Here is a 15028-nt window from a genome sequence, read left to right as displayed (position 1 = left end):
ATGAATTCTGACCAGATCTATGTGCGTCGCCGGGGAGAAAGCATCCCACAAGATTCCACAGCTAGCATCTCACCCTCCAAACCCATGAGCATCCTTACTGGCAGCTACTGTACGAAAGGAGGCAGTGTTGAACTCCTAACAATGCGGTTTACGCTCCTCAGCTTGGAAACTCCAACAACAAACTCCAAATTCGAACTGCACAGTATTGGACTTACTTTCCTTTTCCGCCATGAGTACAATGTCAGCCAAATAAGCATTGAACTTCACTTAGGCATTCTAAAATGAAAACAATGCAGTCCTGTGAAACCCAGAAAGCTTGTAAAGGGTTAAATAGGGATTTGCACATAAAGGCAGATCAGTTCACAGCCCTGCAGCTATGTATTACAGCACTGAAAGTTAAGGGAGGAATCTGTTCTCACAACCTTTGAGCTATATATTAGAGCTAAGGAGTTGCAAGTGAGTCTACTTTTCTTACTTTTAAGTTGAGCTAGCCCACTCACTGGAACCAACACGACCCTGGCAACTGGAAATAACTGTCTGAAAACACAGTTATTAGAAGCAGGTGTTGCTTGCAAAGGAATGGATGCTTTTCTTTAAGGGATATAATCTTGCTGTGTCTTGAAAACATTTTGCACGGGGCATAATAAATTAGAGGTACTCACCTCTCATCTTGCATCATTCTCACCCTCACATGATTCAATCTATTCTGGTCAGAATTAGATCCCAGCTACCATTAACAAGTGGCTCCTAGATCATTATATCCTTCAACAACGATACTGTTTGAGGATGTATTCTGATGGAAGCGGATTTCTTCCACAAAGATCTAACTCAGTTTCAATTGATCAAGAATGGACAGAAGTAGCTAAACCTAAAGAAAGAACACTGGGAAATGAATGTAAACTGTTTGCATTTTGGTTTTTCTTCCCGGGTTATTTTTACCTTTTGAATCCAATTCTCCCTGTGCAACAAGAGAACTGTTCGGTTCTGCACACATATTGTATCTAGGATATACTGTAACCTATTTAACATGTATAGCACTGCTTGCCATCTGGGGGAGAGGTGGAGGGAGGGAGGGGGAAAAGTTGGAACAGAAGTGAATACAAGGGATAATGTTGTAAAAAAAATTACCCAGGCATGGGATCTGTCAATAAAAAGTTATAATTTAAAAAAATAAATAAACAAGCGGCTCCTAATACTTCAGTTTGTCTGCAAACAAGTGTTCATGTATCCTGGGTTCCTGAGATGGACATTTATTTTTCTGAGAGATGTGGTATTGATGAGGTGTAAGAACTGAGGACAAGAGATCCAGATCCCCTAGGCCATTGTGCAGGTTTTACAAAAGAATTCGAAAACCCCAATAAATGCAGGCATGAAGTTTGTGACAAAGAATGGTATTTATTTACTCTAAGAAAACGGTATCCTAAAATGACAACTTTCTTAGTAGGCAGAGTCCTGTTAGGACTTTTGCAAAGATGGATTGATACCGAGAAGAAACTACCTTCACCAATGGGCTAAGTCCAGAAGGGCAAAAGGCAAAGAGGCTTGGGACTTCAATTCAATATTGAATGAGATTACTTAACTGGGGAATTTGAGCAACTCCATAGAGGATGTGTGGACAATACTCCAGGCTAAGATTTCCAATTGAATGAGAGTACTTATTTTGGAAGTTTTCCTTTATGGACAGGGAGGGTGTGCCCCTCCTAAAGGAAGGTTTAATCACATCAGGACTTTTCCAACCCTTCCTTCCAAAAGATCTCAGTTTATATCAGTATGACTGTCACATGTAGAGAAAATACCCCTTTTTTTTCCTAGCCTTCAGTGCTTTACACAGAACCTGTCAGAGGAAATGTATCTATTGATTCATTACTTGACCTTATCAAAACAACCTATGAGAAAAAAAACACATGGTCAAGAAAAAGAATTCACACATTACTGTAAATTCTTCATCTTTCCATTCCATACAGAACCAAAATGAGATTAGGGTTCCTGGTGGTCAGGGAGTTAAATGATAAGATCTAGTGGCAGGTTTAGGGTTCAGGGAACCAAATGGAGAGGTTTGGCTCCCCTATACCCCCTTGGGAGCCAATGCAAGAGTAGGGAGTTTGGGCAGCACAGATTCTCTGTAAAGGAATTTACAGACCAAAAACCTAGGTTGATAAAAAAGTTTATTATAGGTATTGGGAAGTAAAGTTTCTAGTAGAGAAATTGCAACAAAGACAAAGTCTCATTAGGAAAATAGGCGAGGATAAAGAGAGAGTAGCACTGGAAGGGAATATTATTCCAGTGAGCAAAGGCTTGCATGGCATGGCAGGACCTCTGCAAAGAAATAAGTTTTTAAAAGGAAGTCTTTGGCTACATTCTAAGCCTGCTCCATGGGGGCTGGGCTAATGGGTGAAGTTCCAAGTTGGCTCTTTTTACCTGCAAGCTGGATTTTGGCTTGAGCTGGAATTTGAATAGAATTGAATGAGTCTCTTTAATTCAATAAGGTTGGATTTCCTTAGCTCAGGACTCAACCAACCCCACCTAAGTTACAGAACAAAACTGTTTGTTCTCAGGAGGGATCCCTACAGATACAGGGTTCAAGGAGAGTCTCCTTAAAAGAGTTTTAGAGTTTTGGGGTCCCTTCTACAATCTCACCTATGCTTCCAAATCACTCATATAATCTAAATTGGGTTGCTAAAAATACATCTATGACCATCTATTCCACTGAAGGAAGTTCTAATGGAATAGTATCTAAGGATCTTGTTTCCTTGTGTTTTTTTACTCTTAAAAAAAGCTTTTCAGAGATTGATAGCAATATTAATAAAACGAAGCAAACTGGTTCTGCCAACCAAATACTAGTCTACTGTATGCACTCAATGTATTCATTCCACTATTTATTTTCCCCACATCATCTAAAGTGTAGTTGCTCTTTTAAAAAATCTTTTCATTATATAAATTTTTAGGTAGCTTTAGTTACATATTTAGAAACCGGTGTTTGCTAAAGTATGATATTATTAGCTGCTACTATAGCATTTAATGTCATTGGTCCTCTTCAATGACCAATGAAGGATGAGCAATAATTATCACTTGTGTTTTTAGCTTTTAATATGCATGTATCTACTTTATATAGACCAAGAATTAGATTAGAATAAGTGTAGAACTAGGGATAAAATAGTGGCAGGTTTAGGGTTCAGGGAACCAAATGGAGAGGTTTGGCTCCCCTATACCCCCTTGGGAGCCAATGCAAGAGTAGGGAGTTTGGGGGAACCCCCTTTTGGCAGCACAGATTCTCTGTAAAGAAATTTACAGACCAAAAACCTAGGTTGATAAAAAAGTTTATTATAGGTATTGGGAAGTAAAGTTTCTAGTAGAGAAATTGCAACAAAGACAAAGTCTCATTAGGAAAATAGGCGAGGATAAAGAGAGAGTAGCACTGGAAGGGAATATTATTCCAGTGAGCAAAGGCTTCCATGGCATGGCATGGCAGGACCTCTGCAAAGAAATAAGTTTTTAAAAGGAAGTCTTTGGCTACATTCCAAGCCTGTTCCATGGGGGCTGGGCTAATGGGTGAAGTTCCAAGTTGGCTCTTTTTACCTACAAGCTGGATTTTGGCTTGAGCTGAAATTTGAATAGAATTGAATGAGTCTCTTTAATTCAATAGGGTTGGATTTCCTTAGCTCAGGACTCAACCAACCCCACCTAAGTTACAGAACAAAACTGTTTGTTCTCAGGAGGGATCCCTACAGATACAGGGTTCAAGGAGATTCTCCTTCAAAGAGTTTTAGAGTTTTGGGGTCCCTTCTACAATCTCACCTATGCTTCCAAATCACTCATATAATCTAAATTGGGTTGCTAGAAATACATCTATGACCATCTAATTCCACTGAAGGAAGTTCTAATGGAATAGTATCTAAGGATCTTGTTTCCTTGTGTTTTTTAACTCTTAAAAAAAGCTTTTCAGAGATTGATAGCAATACTAATAAAACGAAGCAAACTGGTTCTGCCAACCAAATACTAGTCTACTGTATGCACTCAATGTATTCATTCCACTATTTATTTTCCCCACATCATCTAAAGTGTAGTTGCTCTTTTAAAAAATCTTTTCATTATATAAATTTTTAGGTAGCTTTAGTTACATATTTAGAAACTGGTGTTTGCTTGCTAAAGTATGATATTATTAGCTGCTACTATAGCATTTAATGTCATTGGTCCTCTTCAATGACCAATGAAGGATGAGCAATAATTATCACTTGTGTTTTTAGCTTTTAATATGCATGTATCTACTTTATATAGACCAAGAATTAGATTAGAATAAGTGTAGAACTAGGGATAAAATAGTGGCAGGTTTAGGGTTCAGGGAACCAAATGGAGAGGTTTGGCTCCCCTATACCCCCTTGGGAGCCAATGCAAGAGTAGGGAGTTTGGGGGAACCCCCTTTTGGCAGCACAGATTCTCTGTAAAGAAATTTACAGACCAAAAACCTAGGTTGATAAAAAAGTTTATTATAGGTATTGGGAAGTAAAGTTTCTAGTAGAGAAACTCCTCCCTTCCCCCTTTCTTTTTAAAAGGCTATGGTAAGTATTAGTGACAGGGATAATAAAGAAAATGATTAAGAAGAGAAGGAATAATGAAATAGATATAAAATAGATTTAAGCATATTAGGCTTAAATGAGAATCAAAGGAAATTGGTCTAAATATTTTGGAATCTAATATTATAAAATTGTATTAGTTTAAGACTGGTTTGTTAAATGAAGAAAAAACAATGCCAGTTCATAAAATTATATAGCAGATTTCCATTAACTTTAGATTTTAAATGTCAAATATGTGATTCTATGTTAGAATCCTTACAAAGTGTTAACTCACTAGAATTGATAGAAGCAATGCTTATGTACTTAAGTTTACACCTTTGAGAGTTCAACACATTAGAGTTCACAAGTCAGGAACCCACAATCCCCACTCTCAGAGGAGGAGTTAACACCTTTGAGTTCACACCTCTAAAAAAGCATATAAAAGGACGAGCCTCAGTCAGGAATGAGAAGAACTGGAGATTCAGAGAGAGCTGGAGGCTGAAAGCTAGCTGAGGCAAAGGACAAGCTGCAAGAGCACTTGGAACTGGACTTTGGAGGCAGCAAGAGACTTGTGACCAGTCACCTTCACTCCCTGGTGTTGAACAATGCAGACTTCACAGCTCATTCCATTCAACTTTTGGGTTGAAGAATAAAAGAACAGGGATGATGACCAAAGACAAAGACAACAACAAAGAAGACAGAGACCAGTAAAATTAGGAATAATAAGCCCCAGGCCATTAACAGGACTAAAAGCATCAATCCAGTTGTGGCTGTTTGTAAAAGGAGCATCTCACCGACCAGAAATCAGGTTCCAAATTTAACAAGATTTATGGAAGACCAAAGAAGTGGAATTCCATTGCCCTCTCATTTTCCTTATGTTGATCCTTTCTTCAAAAGACAATCTGAGGGCTTTCCTCCGCCCCCAGGTCTTAGTTTGGCTGAGGCTGCAGGGGTGGGTGAGGGACTGGGGCTCGGGCTGCCCTTACCGCGGGCTCCCAGCCTCAACCTGCCCCCTCCGATCGCCGGCACCGGGCCCCCTCTGGGGTTCCCCAAGCGAAAGAAGAGGGCTACGGAGCCGGTACGGATCGCAGCCCCCGAGCTGCACCTGGGATATTCAGATTCAGAGGAAGATGAACCTGCAAAGAAGAAAACTGTTCTTCAGGGATCTGGTGAAGGAACAGGTTTATCAGCTTTGCTTCCCCAGCCCAAAAACCTGACTACAAAAGAGACTAACCGATTGCTCCTACCCTACGCTTTCTCCCGAAAACCCACTGATGGCTCTGCTGACGCCAAGCTCTCCAAACCAGCCCCCAAGACCAAATCTGCTTCTTCTGCTTCCTCCTCTGCCCCTGTTGTGGGTGCAACCACTACTACCCCATCGCCCTCAGCCATCAAAGCAGCTGCCAAGAGTGCCGCCTTACAGGTGACAAAGCAGATCACACAAGAGGAGGATGACAGTGATGAGGAAGTAGCCCCTGAGAACTTCTTCTTCCTTCCAGACAAGGCTGAGCCTCCTGGAGCTAAGCCATACCCTTACCCTGTCCCTGCTGCTTCTGAAGAGCTACCCCCAGGCACAGAGCCAGAACCTACCTTCCAGGACGATGCAGCCAATGCTCCCCTTAAATTCAAGATGGTGGCTGGTTCAAGTGGGGCTCCCTGGGTGCCTAAGCCTGGGGAGGACTACAGCAGTCAGCCCTACACCCAGTTCCCTACATATGGTGACGCCAATGCCACTGGCGCTTACTATCAGGATTATTACAGTAGTGGCTACTACCCTGAGTCTGATCCAGCCTTAGCTCCTCCCCAGGAAATTACCCCAGACGCCTCTTTCATTGATGATGAGGCGTTCAAGCGACTTCAGGGCAAGAGGAACCGGGGAAGGGAAGAAATTAATTTTGTGGAGATCAACGGAGATGACCTGCTCAGTGGGGCCCAGCAGTGGATGACCAAGTCCTTGACAGAAGAAAAAAACACGAAGTCATTCAGTAAGAAGAAGGGTGAGCAGCCAACAGGCCAGCAGAGGCGAAAACACCAAATCACATATCTGATTCACCAGGCTAAAGAGCGAGAATTGGAGCTGAAGAATACTTGGTCAGAGAACAAGCTCAGTCGTCGGCAGACCCAAGCCAAATATGGATTCTAGGCTTCTGGAACTTATCCCATCTTCCCCTTTACCCAGTACCAGGTGGCCTGGCCTTGCCCTTTCCAGCTAACATCTTTGGGAGCCCCAGAAGCTCCAAGTCCAGGACCTTCTTCCAGCCATCACTTCCTTGAGAAGGAACACAATGGATTTCATTTTCTTAATAAAACTTAGAAAATGCAGCTTCTATATCTCTTGGAGCCACAAAGACTCCTGAGTAACTTTTCCAGAAACAACTGTTAAATTCTAGGTTGGGAACTTGGCTCCCTAACAGGGTGAGATGACTGGTTGAATTCTGGATTTTGTCTTTGTTTTGTTTTTTGTTTTTTAAACAAAAACAAAGATGTCTATTGAAATAAAACATCCATCCTGACCAAAAAAAAAAAAAAAAAAAAAAAGACAATCTGAGAGAGCTCAAGCTTCAAACCCATTCCTGACCTCCCTCACTTTCTGTGGCTCATCCCAAAGACATCCATTTATGGAATGTAATGATGAAATCCACTTTCATTCAAGAAAGCTTGAACCTAGAGGTATTCAGCCACCAGCAGCACAAGCTACAAGGCAGGAAAAAGATATTTCTGGGACAAACTATAACTTTAATGATTGCTATGCTTCCCCTTCTACAATGCTGAAATTTGGAGCTATTTGTAACCTGGACTCTAAGCATGATTACCCACCAAGTTTCCATATTCCTTTAAAACCAGAGACTCCAAAGGATAAACAGCTTTCATTAATGCATCAGAACTTCCCACCATCTCCAACTATCAGGTACAACTTAACCCCACCAAAGTTCTTAACTGATCCTGAAGAGAATCCTTTGGGAAACCTCTTTAAATTACTTCAGGCTGACCTGGCCCCCAAAAGACCAAGATATTTCCTGGAAGATACAGATTCTGATGCAGACATGACATCTTCCATCTCACCTGAATGTCATCCAGAAGAGCATTCCAAATGCTGTCCACATCACATAACTCCCCAAGAAGGAATGAAGAAAGATTCCTATCAGACTCCAGAATGCGACTCCAGCAGCTCAGCAGAGGAACGTTCTGATGATTATATTAGATGTGGAGACGATAGAAAATTAAAGTCAGGATGTTATCTTTGATTGCTTGTATTGTAGAATTCTTGACGAAATCTTCCTCAATGTGGCTTTTTTCAACAAAGAGATGATTCAAACCAGTTTCAATTGTTCAGTGATGAAGAAATTCATCTACACCCAGAGACGACTGTGGACCACAGCATCACATTCTCACTCTGTTATTGTTTGCTTGCATTTTGTTTTCTCTCGTTTTGTTTTTCCCTTCAACCGATTTTTCTTGTGCAGCAAGATTACTGTATAAATATGTGTATGTGTATATATATGTATATGAGAATGATATAAACATTTTTAAAAACATATTTAACATGTATTGGACTATCTGACATCTAGGGAAGGAGGTGGGGGAAAGGAGGGGAAAATTTAGAACAGAAGGTTTTTCAAGGGTCAATATTGAAAAATTACCCATGCTATATTTTGTAAGTAAAAAGCTTTAATAATTTTTTTTAAAAAAGAAAAAAAAGAGCATTTGGAGCCAAGGAGAGAGATAGGCCTCTAAGAAAACTAACCAGGCTATTTTGGAAGAGACAATAAAGGATATGAACTTTTAACAGCTAGCTGCATTTGAGGTGATTACTTGGAACTGAAACTAAGGCTGCCTCCAGAAGCCCCCAAGAAACCTGCTCCCACAGAGAATGATTATATTTTAGAAAACAAGAACACTACAATCCTATACCAAAATTCTACAAAAGGTATGGATATCTATCAAAAAACCTAAGAAAATAACAGAGGCTTGCGTTTAGATGTAATGGGTGCCAGTTAATATTTTGAATCATTAACAATAGAGAAAATAACCCAAAAAATTACGAGTATATTCCAGTTAACCACCAACTGAATCAATGGTTGATTATACCAGCATCCAATAATAGGTTTTTCCAATGAAAATTCACATTCTTCTTGTTAATAAGGTAAGTCCCATGTTACTCCATGACCATTTGAAAATTTACATATAGCCATGCAAACCCAATAGTTAGGAGCCAGTGATTTAGTATCTATTGGAAAGATAGAAAAATATTATAGATCAGCAACTTCAATGAAAATATAGAAATCTACAGAGAATAAATAATATGCATACCAGAACTATTCTCAAAAAAAAAAAAAGTGATATTGATGACAAAACTACCATAGTTGATGCTTAGCTGCTATTATAAACAATAAAAGGGAAACCAGTATTAACAAATCAGAGTAAAACATTACCAGCCTATATTTGATTCTCAAAAGGAGTGTATGGAAAATTCGTGAATTATAGAAATGGACTAGATTTTCAAAATCAGACTTCATAAGAACACTATAGAAGCATATATTATAAATGCAACACTGATCAGTGTTAAACATCTTTTAACAAATGTTAAACCTAAAGTAATAAATCTTGTAGAATAAACTGTTTTATATAAGTTTTTGCAACTAGGTTGTCTCAATGCTTTAGAGAAGGGACTCATGAGATCACTAGTATACCAGGTATAGAAATTTTAAACAATTTTTTCCCCAAAGGCAAAGATTAAGACCCAGTATTATACTTTCAAACAAGTTTATATAAAAACTTTTTTTTTAAACAAGAAATTCATTCCTAGACACATGTAACCTTACCAAATTTAGGGCCATCTGAGATGCTGGATCTCATATCAGGTATGGAATCTAGAAGGTTGACTAGTTAACTGGTTGTTAAACCATTTTTAATGTCAGAGACAATTATGTCCCAAAGTATCAACAGTTATCAACCACTATTTTAAGTCATAAAAAAGGGATAAGAATCTGACCTCCAAAGGGAGACCCATATTCTTGGGAAATACATAAGATCCATGCCTCAGACCTGAGCCACCCACCCCCCCCCAAAAAAAAATGATAAGTGAAAGGAACAGATGTATCAGCAGAAATCAGAAATATTTTATGTCTATTCAGTTTCAAGTAACATGATTTCTTATTGCAATATATCCTGAATGAAACAAAATGCATGAGGGTCTGTCTTGATCTGACCAATGTGATTCAATACAATATAACAGCCTGGTGGGGTCCTGAGATGTGTTGTTTGAATGACAAGCCTATTAGTGTTGAACACAGCATGAGGCCGCCTCATAGGCAAAACTATAATTTAAAGGATAAGATTTAGATTGTCAAATCAAAAATAAAAGAGGGTATTGCACAGCAAATTTGAAGTTAAGATTAAAGAATAAGTGAAGTCCAAAGAAAATATTTATCTCTGCTTCAAAATCTGTGATGTTCAGGGAAATGTGATTATGACCATAGATAGGCTGAAATTGGCTTGACAGAAAATAAATGAAGTTGTGTTTACTCTGCTTTGTCTTTTTTTCCATCTTAACAGCTTGGATTCTAAGAGTATCCTTAATCTCTTAGCAAAAAAAAAAAAAAAATAATGCCAGAAGATGACCTTCTTTAAGCACTGGTATTGGACCCCTGCACTATCCCTGTAAAGGTTCAACTAGAATGATTTACTTCATTTAGCCATAGTAGCATACTATGTAAGGCTTTTTACTGAAAAAGCTCTGATTTCTCATTGTTTCTGAGAAAGAGGAGGAAGAATACAATCAAGTGCCCTTTTCAGACAGAAGACCTTGCCATTTAATTGAAGGGTCCTATGAAGTTAGAGTTTGGAAATGAGGACGCTTGGTCCTGGTTGTGCATAGTTTCCCAGCAGTTTGCAAAAATTGCCACTGTATAGTGAGAAAATAATGATATGCTATCCCTCTCACTAAATGAGTCTTTGGCTTCAAAAGAGTGGAGGAGTTTAAAGCAAGCACTTAGATGCAGCTTTTAGACAATTAAAATTTGCAAACTTGATTAAGTTATATTCCATGTCTTCTGCCTTTTTTTAAAAAAAATGAAGGGGAATCTGACTTGTTAATTGGCATTTTACTATAAAGTCATCATAGATTGTAGAGGCCAGGAGATTTAGTCCTAGAAATAAGTACTATCATTGGTATGGAATTTTACATATCTACATTCTCTCCCACTGTGCTAAATTTAATGGTTTCAGGACTTAGTGAGGTATTACTAACAGTTTGGGATAACAAAAACTACACTATCAATAGAATAAAAACTCTGCTTTCCTCTCAAAGAAAAATTGAGAAATGTCATCAAGTTTGTCAGCATCTCCCCAGTTTAATCAGTAGTTTGCCACTTCTCTACTAATGACCCCACTCCTTTCTCTCCAGATTTATTTTCCTTCATGTTCCCTCTCGACTTCTGATGCCTATAAGTTTTGTTTACAATCATCTCAATGAGAGGTAGTCTTATTTTTGCTTGTGCAGAAAACATTTTCCATATTCAATGTCCTGTACTAATTTTTTTCCCTTCATATGATTTAAGGTAATATAAATATCTAACATTTTCTTTTAATTGATACAATTTTGCCAAGGTTACCCACTTAACTGATATTTCTAGTTTTAAAATAAAGCAATTTAAGTGAAAACAAGAGAAAATGTTGTAATACACTGATGGATGGGATTTGGGAAGGGCAGGACCCAGCCAATAAAAGTCAGCCTCAAACTTAAAGAAGCTTATTCAGTACTCCATTAGGTAGAGCACACACACACACACACACTCTACCAATATCTGTTTGTCTAGAAAAGCAATGTGACAACTATTATTTAAATGTAAATATGTATTTTAGTTTAATGATTAGTCCTTTTATTATTACCAAGTAATTTTCTGAAGTTCTATAAATCATATACTCAAAATACTTGTAAATTTGTGATCCCAAGTTTTATATGTTTTAGAATCCAGAAAAAGGAGAGAACACCTTAGTGAAGAAGATATTCTTCGAAATAAGGCCATCATGGAGAATTTAAGTAAAGGCGGAAACTTAATGGAACAGAATTTTGAGCCTATCCGAAGACAGTCTCTGACTCCACCCCCACCCAACACGATTACCTGGGAAGAGTATATATCTGCTGAGAATGGAAAAGCTCCTCATCTGGGTAGAGAACTTGTTTGCAAAGAAAGTAAGAAAACGTTTAAAGCCACAATAGCCATGAGCCAGGAATTTCCCTTAGGAATTAAATTATTATTGAATGTTTTAGAAGTAATTGCGCCCTTCAAGCACTTTAACAAGTTTAGAGAATTTGTTCAGATGAAGCTTCTTCCAGGCTTTCCTGTAAAGCTCGATATCCCCGTGTTTCCCACCATCACAGCCACTGTGACCTTTCAGGAATTCCAATACGACGAGTTTAACGAGTGCATCAAATGATTTCCAATTAGCTTTCTAGTTTAATAGAAATACTGGGATTTTTCAACCGCAACATTTCATTCTCAATATGTAAAGCAATATCTTCAGCAGAAACTCTAGTAGTATATCACATTGCAACATCACTATGCAACTATATACTTAAATAGCACTCTTGTGGGGGGAAAAAAAGACACTTAAGATGTATGCTCTGGGAAGTAGAAATGCTATGAGGAGAGCCTCAATAATGCTTATATCCCCTTAGGCTTGACCCAATATCCTCTATAGAAAATAATTATATCCCATCACCCAATCAGCAACACATGGGAGCAACATGACCCAAGAAAGAAAAGAAAAGAATTTTATGGTAGAAAAAAAAAGTGAGAGGGAATTCTGTATATTAAACAATAAGCACCTTAGTCTTTCCAACTAGACAGATTTTCAATAGTAGTAACTAATATATATTTTTTATAGTAATGACCAATATAAACAAGGAAAGAAGCTCCTTTTTAAATGGTTTTCTTTACATAGATATTTAAATTTCTTAACAGGATCATCTTCAAATAGCCACAAACTGGAGTCTTTGGAACTCCTGTTTTTGAATGATATTGTATTGATTACATTGTTTTCTAAGATATTGTAGAGCCCATAAAAGACTTGCAATCACCCCAAGTATGGCCAGTCCTTGCACACAGGAAATACCAAACTAAAAGAAAAATATTTATTCATTATATTTTAATTTGTATAGGAATATAGACTTTATAAAGCTTGTTCAACAATATGTATATTTGAGACAAACAGCAGAAATAGATAGTGAGCTAGGATCAGAGATACAGAAGAAGAGAACAACCTATATTGTTTTGGGGAAATTGCAAGCATATTTACCAGTCCCAAGATTCTGATAAATACCAAAACCCATATCTTAAAACAAACATTTTACTTTTGTTGCTGTATAGCAGCGAGATCTGAAACACCATTAGCTTTAAAGAAACAAAGCTGAGCAGCTTAGCCCTTCCAGGGGCTGGCCAGCCCAATGCATTCCTTCAAGCCAGTAAGCTCCTGTCCAAGGCAGACAGATACATGTATTTCCCTCCTCCCCATTCTGTTCCCTCCGTCTTGTGAAAGTAAATGGGAGGGAAGGGGAGAAGGGAGAATAAGCTAACAACTGGAGGGTTCTAGCCTGAGCTGTTGGCACACACCTCAGCCAGCTTTCAGAAAAATAACTTGACAAAGATGTCAAATTGGTTCCAACAGGGCCTTTTGTTAGTTTCTGCATCGGCATTTGGCCACAGGAAATAGAAAAATAGGATGCTATTGCCCAACGACCCAAGTGAAAGGGGCTTGGGATGTGGTAAACAGGATGTAGCTGTCCACTCAGCTAGGTAAGAAACTTGGGTCAGGCTAACTGTTTCAAACTCTGGGGACCCAGACCCAGCAAAGTTGTTATTTATCCAGTCTTAATGAGTCCCCAACCAATGGTTGAAGAGTAACCCTTCTTTCCCCCCATAATCACTTTTCTATAAATATCCCTCACAAGCAACCTCCTTTGACCAGTTACCTGATGTTGTTTGTTCCTTCTGTTTTTACAGGAAGAAATCCCTTTCCTTTGAGAAGGGCAACAGGTCTCTTGGCAATTTTTACCAAGAGAGCCTGCAATCCCACTATAAAATGTAGGCAAAGATCAAATGATCTTTAGTATTTCAGATCAGAAAGGACCTAGCAAGCACCAGAATCTGAGGAACAAGAAAAAGTCTACCATCCAGAACATCACTACCAAACTCTCTAGTAAAGTTGCTAAGTTATCCATTATTACTAAAAATTCAGAAAGAGCTAGCTGAATTAACCCTTGATCTATCTCCAAACTGCAATGCTGTACCTAAAGGAGATAACATTTATGAGTGGAGATCAACTACTATAACTTGTACCCACTAGGTTTTTATATGAAGGTGGTGGATTTTTTCCTGGATAGCGCATTTTCATCAGATTATCCTTTTAAGCTCCCCAAAAGCTGACTTTACACACACACATCAGAATTTATTGCCGCAGAGAGTCATCTGAACATTCTTAAAGACAACCAGAGCCCTTCTCCGACTATTTCAAAAGTTTTTCTATGTTTCCTTTTGACAGATTGCAATTCTGCCAATTCTGGTTGGAATCATAACCACTCTGTATTCTACCGGAGCAACCTAAATGGAGCTGTCTTTGTGCAGTGCAAAGCAAGAGCCTTCTTCACACTGGACAGCAAAATTTTAGCCTTTACAAAAGACTTGTGTATATGTTATACCGATTCTGTTCGCTGCTTTTATTCTTTGAGGCCTGGGAGACTGCCCAAAAAGATTGCCTATCATGTTTAGAAGTTTGTAGCTGCAGGTTAGTTATGTTTAAACTGCCTACTACAAAGTCTTGTTTCCTTGGGATATTAAAGCGTATTTTGTGATGTACCAAGGATACTAGTCCTGAAGTGTACCAAATATTAGCGCAGTTTAGCCTAATTCATAATATATATGACATTATTAAAGTAGCTTGTAGATATGAACTGATGCTAAGTGAAATGAGCAAAACCAGGAGATCATTATATACTTCAACAACGATACTGTATGAGGATATATTCTGATAGAAATGGATTTCTTCAAAGAGAAGATCTAATTCAGTTCCATTTGATCAATGATGGACAGAAGCAGCTCCACCCAAAGAAAAAACACTGGGGGATATGAATGCAAACTGTTTCCATTTTTGTTTTTCTTCCCGGGTTATTTATACCTTCTGAATCCAATTCTTCCTGTGCAACAAGAGAACTGTTTGGTTCTGCATACATATATTGTATCTAGGATATGACTGACATATTTAACATGTCTAGGACTGCTTGCCAATCTGGGGGATGGGGTGAAGGGAGGGGAAAAGTTGGAACAGAAGTGAGTGCAAAGGATAATGTAAAAAATTACCCAGACATGGGTTCTGCCAATAAAAAGTTATAATTATTTAAAAAATAAATAACAAAAAAGAAGAAATTAAAAAAAAAGTAGCTTGTAGATGACTAAAAATTGCCATTATTTTTTTAATGT

General features: G+C 38.3%; 1 protein-coding gene across 1 annotated transcript; it reads left to right on the top strand.

Moving 5' to 3' along the window:
* LOC127546402 (proline-rich protein PRCC-like) lies at positions 1-6801 on the top strand. Its single transcript, XM_051973533.1, has 2 exons — positions 1-233; positions 5448-6801. The coding sequence occupies exons 1-2, from the start codon at positions 1-3 to the stop codon at positions 6691-6693; spliced, it is 1479 nt and encodes a 492-aa protein (XP_051829493.1). The 3' UTR covers positions 6694-6801.
* The last annotated feature ends 8227 nt before the right edge of the window (positions 6802-15028 follow it).

This window comes from Antechinus flavipes, chromosome 1, assembly GCF_016432865.1.
Source record: "Antechinus flavipes isolate AdamAnt ecotype Samford, QLD, Australia chromosome 1, AdamAnt_v2, whole genome shotgun sequence".
Classification (NCBI taxonomy): domain Eukaryota; kingdom Metazoa; phylum Chordata; class Mammalia; order Dasyuromorphia; family Dasyuridae; genus Antechinus; species Antechinus flavipes.
The sequence above is the reverse complement of the archived record's forward strand: the minus strand, read 5'-3'. Positions and strand labels throughout refer to the sequence as shown.

Coding starts and splice junctions, on each gene's coding strand:
- LOC127546402 (XM_051973533.1), top strand. CDS start 1: ATGAATTCTGACCAGATCTATGTGCGTCGCCGGGGAGAAAGCATCCCA. Junction 234..5,447: donor ACTTTCCTTTTCCGCCATGA/GTACAATGTCAG, acceptor TTTCTTCAAAAG/ACAATCTGAGGGCTTTCCTC.